This window comes from Echinops telfairi, unplaced genomic scaffold (genome assembly GCF_000313985.2).
Source record: "Echinops telfairi isolate 266 unplaced genomic scaffold, ASM31398v2 ScPeMD7_21;HRSCAF=78, whole genome shotgun sequence".
Taxonomy (NCBI): Eukaryota; Metazoa; Chordata; class Mammalia; order Afrosoricida; family Tenrecidae; genus Echinops; species Echinops telfairi.
In genome coordinates, this window is record NW_022103918.1 from 2,465,221 (window position 1) to 2,475,988 (window position 10,768).

General features: G+C 37.6%; 1 protein-coding gene across 1 annotated transcript in view; it reads right to left on the minus strand.

The window, feature by feature from the left end:
• SLC15A5 (solute carrier family 15 member 5) overlaps nt 1-10,768 on the minus strand; it is a 90,008-nt gene that overhangs the window by 5,175 nt on the left and 74,065 nt on the right. The window contains exon 8 of the mRNA XM_004713771.1: nt 3,453-3,561. Within this exon, the coding sequence (XP_004713828.1) occupies nt 3,453-3,561 (109 nt within the window). The remainder of the gene's footprint in view (nt 1-3,452; nt 3,562-10,768) is intronic.

A 10,768-nucleotide genomic window follows, 5' to 3' on the forward strand; every position in this document is an offset into this window, starting at 1 on the left:
TTTATTTCTAAACAAACACTACCTCATCACTTTGCCTCGTTTTCCCTGAGGAGTGGCTGGTGGATCAGAATTGCTGACCTTTCAGATTGCAGCCCAACGGGTAACCACTCCACCATGAGAGCACCCTTTCTGAGATGTAGGGGTGCTCAAAACAAGTGGATTAATTTCTTCCCTTTCTACTTTGTTTCATCCACTTTTTTGCTTCCTTTGAAAGAATTTGGGAGAAAAGAAGATAGAAAATGAGGAATACTTGTTAAGAATCAGATTTATTTCTGAACAAACACTACCTCATCACTTTGTCTCTTCTTATCTCTGGTTTCTCCATTGTCTGATACTTTTCATTTTAAAATCTTATTCCTTGGGGGTGGCTGTCGGGAGGAGGGGAGTGGTGTCGGGAAAGGGGCGCGTGAAATAAAAAAAAATCTTATTCCTTGTCTGCATCCCACCCACCATCCCTTACTTATCGATATTAACTCATTTGCTTAATAATTTTAGAAACAGAATCAGTTAATATTATGTCCATATAGACATGTACTTTGCTCAACTCTTTTTATCTAGTACTTGAACAATGCTTAGAGTTGAATGTTGAATGAATGAATGAGGACCATCATAAGTGAATAGATTTTGTTTTTAAGGCTATTTTACTCTGACCTGAGACATAATCATACCCACCTTGACCCGACTTCCACGAGTTTAGGACATGAATTAAAAAAGGAAGAAGAGAGCATAAGGCAAAGTTGTTATTGTTGGGTGTTGCCAAGTCAGTTTTTCCCTCATAAACACCGCATGTGACAGAGTACAACCACCCCATCAGGTTTTCTTTTCTGTAATCTTTACAGGAGCAGATTTCAAGGTCTTTCACCATCAAGCCTCTGGGTAAATGTCAATTGCCACCCTTTGAGTTAATCACCCAGCACCTAAAGTGTTGCACCACCAGGGCTCCTTAGGGAAAGTATAAAGGTGCTATTGTTATTGCTAGCCTTTTTTGAGCATTTGATCCTTTTCACAACAAGTTTATGAAGCAACTACTATTGTGTTTCCGTTTCACAAAGGAAAAACAAGTTAGTCAACATTAACTAACTCAAGTTTGTCTATTTTATAAGTTGTGGAGTAGATGCAACTGGGCTGATTCTAGAGGTTACTTTTTAAGCCAATTCATGAAAGATAAAGCTCAAGCTTACAATGGGAGTGAGGTAGTTAGTTTATTGTGCCCACCCGGGCAATAAACACATGTGAGGTTAATTGAAATTCAGAGGGATAAATGGCTCAGCAAACCTCACCTTTCTAGTTCTTGGGTCTCTTGCTTTGTGATGGTTGGACCAGGGTGCAGCTGCCTTAGCCAGTTCCTTGCTTGAGCTGGCAAGGCTCACTTCCTGCAAGACATCCCCAAGGAGAAAAAGCCACATGGACCTACCCGTGCAGCCCTGGGTGCTGGAGCAGCCATGTGGAGACCCCTGCCAGCGCTGAGATGGTTACACGTTCAGTGAGTCAGCTTTCCTCCTACTGTCGGCATTATTGGGTGTGTTTTGTGAGATGGAGGAGGCCTTTCTATAAAACTCTCTCTTATACATATGAGTTTCTGTGGCTTTGTTTCTCTAACGTACCCTGACTAACACAGGGAGCAAAGGCACAGAATAAGGGACAGCAGAGGCTTATGAGAGTAGGCAGGTAGGTCTCACATTTGCTTGGAGTCAGTCAATGGAGAGGAAAGAAGCCCTACATGTCACACGAATTACATCCTTTATGTTACCTAAATTTTCATTACCCACTCAACTCTGGATTGAAGACTTGCTTTGGGTCCTTCTGTAAGATTCTCTGCTTCTCTAATTTGTTTTTTTGACCCAAGGACAAAAACTCTACTGGCCTTGTAGAGTAGTTATGCCTTATGGAAGGCATCCTAGTGGCACAGTGGTTAAGGTGCATGACTTCTCACTGAAAGGTGGACCGTTGAAACCCATCAGCTGCTCCGTGTTAAAAAGATGTGGCTGTCTGCTTGTGTAAAGACTTGAGCCCTTGAAAACCCAATTGTCTTCTGTTCTCCAGTGTTGCCATGAGTGGGGATCAGCCCTATGATGACGGGGTTGGGTAGATATGATGGATGGTAAGTTTGGTTCCTTACTCACATTGGAAAGTAGGAAATTTAAAGATTCAGAAATCATACAGGATTTGATTCTGTAATTAATATTCTGCCTTCTATGGGGTTATTCAGGTGCTTCTCTTTAGGACTATAAGCTCCCCAAGAACAAAAGCATAGTGAGTGAGCAACTGATTTTGTATCCTTCCAGTCCACTACATGACCCATCATATGATGATGTTCCAAAAGAAATTCATTCGATGTGTACAATGATTCAAGCAAGGGAGAATTGGCAATATATGACTAAATAGATTTTTTTTAATGCAGAGAATTGAAAAGAAAATTCCATTACTGCATAGTGAGCATTGAGCTTAAATTTCAATGAAAACGAATTCCCCTGAAACCTGAAAGAGAATGGTGTTATTGCCTTTATTTCACATGTTTGAAAATAGAAGGTCAGAGAGGTTAGGCAGGTTGTTCAAGGGCACACTGCCATCTGAAAACATGTCAACGGGACAGGGAAGTTGGGGGGAAATGGAGAGAAAAAAATGATCTAAAATTGATCACGGTGGTGACTGCGAAGCTTTTAAAATATATCTAAACCGCTGAATTGTATGGTATGCAGAAATTTACATCAATAAAATGGTTAAAAAAATAAGTCAATAGGAGAGAAAGAGAGAGATATGATTGGTGATGCTTTGATGACAGATATTAAGCATTAAGCCATTAAATGGTCTCTGGTGACTGACTATGGGATTTTAGGGCTTGTTATTGACCTTGAAATGGGCACTGTCTATTTAAAGGCCCGAATGGGATCCAAATCTTCAGCTCCATTAAATTCCTGGAACTATTTGTTTAATGATATTTTCTTTTAATGATAATGACTCATTCAATCTTATCAACCTGGCTGTTTCTTTCCTTTTTTTTTTTTTTTGCTCTATTTATGGATGCAGCTTTATTACATAAAAAAAGATACAAATGAAGAGACACATCAGATGAGGTCTGGCAGGGTTTGAAACATGGAGCTTCCAGTTCGTAAAAGCGATGTGTTCCTTTCCACCTCCCCGTGTGAATCATTGCTTTTGAATTAGAACCTGCCTATTTCTAATGCTAAAGTGGCAAAAATTTAGTGGAGATAAAAAATTTTTATTGGTGTTTTAACATATATTTTTAGAATTGAGTAAAGCATTATTTTATTATGAGGATCAATAGAAAAAGTAAAATCTGAATTGCAATTTCTTGCACTGCATAATGTGTTAAACTACTCTACTATGCTAATTTGTCCATAGCCTACTGGAGTCACAGTGGCTTGGTGATGGCTCCCAGACCAAAATTTCATGGACTCAGAAATTGTTCATGCTACCACATACTTACTTACCTTTGTGAAACAGTGCAGAGTCCCAAGACGTTCAGCAATGTTAATGATGCCAGGAAGAAGAAGAAATTTTCTAAATTGCCTTTGTTTAATGTGTTTGGAAACCAATTGCCTGTTAGGAACAAATGTAATTGTTATTCAACTGCAGAGATGTAAATTTCTGTGAATATTTTATCGTTCCACAATTCATAGCATTTTATTTGCTTCAAAAGCATCTACAAAGCAACAAAGCTCATCTGAAACTTCACTGCCAAAATTCACTTACTCCAGCAATTAATAGTAAAATGGCAATCATAGCATCAAATATTGTCAATATTTCGAAGGTCAAAAAACTAAATCCTCATAACATAATTTGAAAGTCATAAGAACTGAGTTCTAAAGGTTATCTAGTGTGATAGGTAGGCTTATTGTGCCAACCTGGCCAATAAGAACATGTGGGATTAATAAGGTCGCAGTTTGATTGAATGGCAAAGAGATAAATGGCTCGATGAGCCCAATCTTTCTCTCTCTTGCTCTCTGGTGATCTGACCAGTGTGTGGCTGCCTTAGCTAGTTCTCTGCCTCAACTTGTGAGCTACACTACCTGTGGGACAACCAACCCATGGAATCATGTCACTAGAGCTTGAGGTTCCTTCGAGAATCTGCTTCACCACGGTGCTGGTGTATACATCACTTGAGCTAGGCATTGTCAGATCCTGTCATCTGGGTGACTGTTGGTGACCTGCCTTGCTGCTTGCTGTCTGTGGTCAGACTGCCTGCATTGCTCTATGGAAGACTCAGCTGTCTGCTTTCTTGACCTTGGACTGAGCAGCCCTCCTGAGTTGAAGGACTTCTAGTATATTAACTGTTTCACGGAAGTGAATTGAACTGAGCCCTCTGTACTGCTATGTGGACTAATTAGCTGTTATATTTCTTTGTTCTGTATATATCTTTATCTATATATATATATATAATCATAAGTGTCCAGGTTTTGCTTCTTTAGAGAACCCTAACACATCTAGATTGTGCTATTAATTTGATGGAACCATGTTTACCTCACTCATCCTAACATTTTAAAATTTAGAACAATGAATGGCACATATGGATTGTTCAATAAATATGTATTGAATGAAAGATAAATATTTGTCATGACTAGGTATTGAGCCCTGACCAACAACCTTTTGATTAGCAGCTGAATATTTAACCATAGTGTAACACTTATTTTCATACAATAGTTTTAAAACAACAATGGGATCTAGTATTGCTAAATACATTTTAGACAGATGTATCACAGGATGTCCCAAAAAGGAAAATTTTTCTTAACAAAGAAAAATAAAATTCAATGGCAGTTATGAATGGGTAGAATATTTCTCCCAAACTGCTATATATTATAAGAGCAGATTTGATCATCTTTAAACAGTCAAATGCCAATGTTTTATAATTTTTTGCTTTTTGTGTGTTGGAGTGTTTCATACAATGAGTGGGGAAGACGGGCGTAAGACCAAAAACAAGCAGTCCATGTGCCGGCACACTTGCTCTTCAGTGTCGTCTTTGGTGCATGGGTTGTGGGTTGCTTCCTGAACTAGAAAATGGTTCTTGGCCTCTCCTTTGACTGTGAATCCTTTTAAATGGGATTTGAATTAAATGCTCTGTTCAAGGTTGATAGTCAGCAAGTGCATAAGTATGACAGCCATGATTAATTGTGCCACTTCCTATTTAAAGCTGTTTCTCTTCTGTCGTTTAACTTCCCAATGACCATTATTATGGATCAACCATGAAAATTAGCAGTGTCCATTATAGCCTTGGGCCCATAAATGAAAGCTAGTATTGAGTTGAAAGCTATTTTGTAAGTTCCAATTCCCCATTTTATTAATTTGTGTTCTATTATAGAGGAAATTTATGGTTTATTACTATATTGACATGAGGCTTTCATCTGATATTTGGATAGGTTACATATTTCATTGAATGCTTCCCTATTATCCATTTATTGAGAATTGTCTAGCCCTTTTAGTGTGTGTTTGTGTGTGTAAGAATGAAACATTTGACTACACTTGAGTAGGGGGAGTTGGGATAGAGTTCAAGATAAGGTAAAACAACGTCCCAATTAATTTTAGGAAGAACCAAGCCATCCTGTTAAAACCTACTCAAACAATCCTATGTACTTATTTCTGTTGAATTAATATCCCAAGTATATTTCTGTCCATTTCATTTCACATCAGCACTTTGCATGTCATGCAATTACAACATTTTACGACCATGTGTCTCCCTCTGGAGTAAGAGGAGTTGGCACAGACGATGTGATGCCTTGGAATTAACATGACGCTAATTTTTCTTGGAGCATGAATTTTGGCCCATAATAAGTGATTGAAAAGACTATCTTTATATTATAACAGTCAGATGAGGAAGGAGAACATAAATTTTGTAAGATCTTTAAAGGTATAGCATAATATTTCTAAGAAATTGTGCAATTACAACAAAGACGAGGCCTTCAGGAGACAGCACCAGATTCCCGTGGGCTTGCCAGTGCACTTGAGTTTATTGCTGGGAACTCTGTGGTGGGCAGAAAAGATGTCGGTGCAGGAGAGCGCAATACTAGAATGGTTAGAGGAAGGTAGTGGCAACCTATAGTTATGCACAAAACATTTTTAAATGGGTTATTGAAAATTATTGCCATATCACCTATTTAAACTTCAGATAATGCCTCTATATTCTTTCTTAAATAATATCTTTTAAGGTGCAACTCTTGTGCTCATCTTTAGTGACATAACTTTGCTTTACTCAGTTATAATTTAACATTATAATTTTACATAGGAGCTTCATGATAAACTGTCATCTGAATTGATAGCAGGGGACAAAAACTAGCATCAAATCTTATAAAGAGACTCTTCGTGAGCCCTAAAACTTGTTTTATTTAACTAGAGCTTATCTGTCGGTATAAAGAGACAGCACTGGATGTAGAAAGAGCAAGAGCTTTGAGGAAAAGGCAGTTTTTAAAAGCCAAATCTTGCCTCTATTATTTAATGGTTTCACTGTTAGGCAAATAGCTGGACCACTTGAGCCTCCATATCTCTCTTGTAAGACAATGACAATGATACCACCCTCAATGACTTGTTACGAGACATAAAACAGATAATGGATTTCAAAGGCTGGACACACAGGAGGCACTCCATGAATGTTAGATCGTCACCTTCCCCTGCCCCCTTTCCAGGTAGCTCACACACTAGCTTGTAGCCAGACCTTGATCTTAGGCCTGTGTCCTGTCAGATATTTCTTCATGTTCCATCTCTTTTTTTAATCATTATCCCAGGACTGGCTGTAAAATGTTCCATTTAACATTGTCAGTTGACTCAGCTCTTAGGTACTATAACTTTATTTTAGTAGCTTATAAACTTTTATTGTCATAATTCACATTTGTGCCATTTTTCATCTGACATTCCTAGTGGCTGATTGAAATCAGGAGCATCCTTGCAAAAGAAGACATAGTGGAGACTTTATGTCTTGAAAGAGACTCATTACACCGTTCTCAGTTTGGGTAGGCAAGAGGAATATTAACATGAGAATAAATATAGTATAAAAGAAGATCAATTTTATACCATATTTGGGTCACTTAAGTGCTATAAATATATATATTTTTTCATGCCCTCAGTGAACTCTGATTCCATTTAGGATATAACTGGCTAATTATTATCAAGAGTTAGATCACAGAGGTAATAGAGCACTCACAAAATATTTGGCATTGTCCACAGTTCTTGCAAATAGCTCTTACTTACCCAGATTTTCAGGAGCCTCAGTGGTGTAGTGGGTTATATGTTGGGTTGCTAACTGCAAGGTCAGTAGTTTGAACCCACCATCCACTCCTCAGGAAAAAGGTCAATCTTTTCCTCCCATAAAGATTTATAACCTTGGAATCCACAGGGACAACCCTATTTTGCCCTACAGGGTCGCTTTGAGTCAGAATTGATTTGATGGCAGTGCGTTGTCTTAAAGGCTACATTTAGTTGTTCATTTGGCAGTCATTAATTAGACATTTTTCATGTCTCAGGAAATGGAGACTGTAAGTTGCTGAAGAAAGCGAGCCCATACATTAGTAGATGAGACATGCTCTGTTATGGAGCCCTTACAGATACTAAATAAAATGTTTCCATTTACCTTACACTATTAAGGCCATTTCAGAGATAAAAAGGAGTATAGAATCATCAAGCTTGCTTTCTTGTTTTTATGGATTAAAATAAAAATGAGATAGAAGGCTTAGAGGGGGTAAAATGAAACATGAGTCAGTAGAACTCTATTGTCATACATTTAGGACAAAGACTACAATAGCTCCCTGTTGTAACTCAGTATTTTCTCAATAATGTGTGTGGTGCAATCATTATAACAGGGTACTCCAAATTCCACCCTGAAATACCCAGGTCATCTCAATTTGAATCCTGGTGTTGACATTTAACCTACTGTGAGATTCAGTAATTTGCCCTAAATTTAAGGATTTTGGTACTAAATTGAGAAACATATCTGGAGACTCACACATCATATACTATTAGAAACAGCACAAAATTACTAAATGAAGAGGAATCTTCTGCAATTATCTCCCATCTTATTCCCCCATCATAGACGTTAAAGTCAGTTCTAGCCAGAATACTATGTCTTGTTGGCTTATTGTATAATTACCATTTGGGAGAGCGGGGGGACGGGGAGAATGAGCCCACCAAATCTGTCTCTGTCACTACTCAGCATCAAGAACCTGTGCTTTAAAACTATATCAAGGTGTGCAACTCCCATAGCACCACAAGAGAAGAAACAAAAACAGGACAGAAAGCAGCTATACTGCATCACAAGTGGAGTCCCCAGAAGTAAACCATTGTAAGTGGGGTTGACCTCTGGAGGGCACAGGATAGCCAGGCATATCTCAATGTGCAGTCTGTGATAACTCTTTCTGATAAGCATGTTGAAGAACCTACGAAAAGTTGTGAATAACACTGTATGTCAGCCAAGCAGTTTGTTCGTTGCCGTATTTAGGTTTTGCTGGGGGCATGTTCACAGTCGACTTGAGTGGCCAAATGCAAAGTAACCAGCTAGTGTCATGTATCCATAGGTTCTCTCAGAGGATAAACATGACCTCTTCATAAATCTTTTCATTTGAGGAAGAGTAGATGGGCAAAAAGGACAACGTGGGAACACATCACTGTTGCTTATAAGAAATCCCTGAAAGACTAAAATAATAACAATCATAACAATAGTAAATAAAAATGTTAGTCTCCTGTATTAGTCTGGGTACTTTGGAGAAACAAATCCACAGCAACTCATGTATAAGAGAGAGTTTTATGTAAAGAAAATGTGCATCACGAAAACATCCCAACCCAATGCTGCCCAAGCCCACAAGTCCAACATTAACCCATTAACCCAACACCAGTCCACAAAGTCCTTCACCTCACAAAACAGAGGCAATGATGCTGGCTGCAGGAGGAAAGCTGAGTCAGTGAACAAACAAGCATCTCAGCACTAGCAGGGGTCTCCACATGGCTGCTCCAGCACCCAGGGCTGCATCGGGATAGATCCATCCTTGGGGATGTCTTGTAGGAAGTCAATCTTGCAAGCTGAAGCAGGGAACTGCTAAGGCAGCTGCACCCGGTGCAACCATCACAAAACAAGAGACCCGAGAACTAGAAAGGCGAGGCTTCACCACCCATTTATCCCTCTGCCTTTCAACCAGCACCACATGTGATTATCGGCCAGGCTGGCACAATTAACTAACTCATCTCCTAAGACAAAAACAAAACCAAAGTAGTGGGAAATACTAAGATCAGGGGAAGCTGAATTCAGAGGAAATAGGAAAAAATCATCCAAAGTGACTTTGAGAATTATTTTATATTGTCACAAAGTACGATCCAAATAGAATCCATTACTATCCACTAGCTAATGAAAACATAATAAAATCGATTGAAAATATGGGAACAATGTTATAGAAGACACACAAGAAGAAAGAAATGAAAAGGTAAAAGCCCACAGTTCTTATTCTTATCAGCCTTTAAATAACCTGGTGTTTAACCATTTGTATTTCCTAGACATTAAAGATACTGTTCCTAAATAGATAATTCATCAAAAAGGAAACAAAACTGTAATCACTTACTATTTAGAAAGTAAAGAATATGAGAAAATGTACTTACAGAAGTGGGTTTAAAGATGTAAATCTCTCCTCAGAAGCATATTTAAAGACGCTCATGTTTTCATGATTAAAGAATGGAAATAAGTGAATGACTCATTCAACCCAAGAAATAAGGAAAAGAAGGAAACAAATCACAGGAAAGTAGGAGGAAGAGAACACAAAGGATGAAAGCAGAAAATCAATATGTCAATTCTAGGAGCACATTCATAGAAGAACAATGTACCAAATTAAACAAAGCTGAAAATCTAATTAAAATACAGCACAAGAGGCAAAGAGTAAAACAAAATTTATTTAATTATGGGTATACTAGTGGTTACACATTGGGCTGCTAACCACAAGATCAGCAGTTCAAAACTGTCAGCCCCTCTGTGCGAGAAAAATGAGGCTTTCTACTCCCAGCGTTACAGTCTTGGGAACCCACAGTGGATAGTTCTACTATGTCCTATGGGGTCTCTATGATTTGGAAGCAACTTGATAGCAGCCAATTTGAGTTTATGCTCAATTGATGTTAAAAACTTATGGAAATGGTATTATTACCTAGGAAATATTGGTTGCCAAAATTGAACTAAGAAATGATGAAAATATTGAATGATTTTTCCAATAAGAATGAAGTTGTATTATTTAATTCTTAGCAATATGCTTTTGAAAACACATTTATTTTATCAGGAAAATATTTCCAGTAATAAAGGAAAACATTATAAAGGATGATCCCTAAAAGAGACATTAGTTCTTGAATATATTTTTAATTTCACAGAATAAATAAACCTTACATCTAGTATGTAAACAGGTTCACAGCATACCAACAGGGATAATATATTGTTTCCACATATTGTTTATCCCATATATGTAAAGATGGTTTAATATTAAAAATATATATTAATTGGATATATGATAACATTAAGTCCAATAAAAGAAATCACAAAGTAACCTAAACAGTTGCTTAAGAGACACCCATTAGAATTTAACCTAATTATATTTAAATCTTCAAAAACAACAAGGAATATACATTTTCTTGATACAGAATATCCTTTAAGATTTCCCTTTTAAAATAGAGGAAAGAACTAGGAGGCAAAGGGCATTTACAGAGATCTAAATACAGGCATGTACATATGTAAATATATTTATATAAGACGACGGGGAAATAGATCTATGTATATATATTTATAGGTTTAGTATTAAGG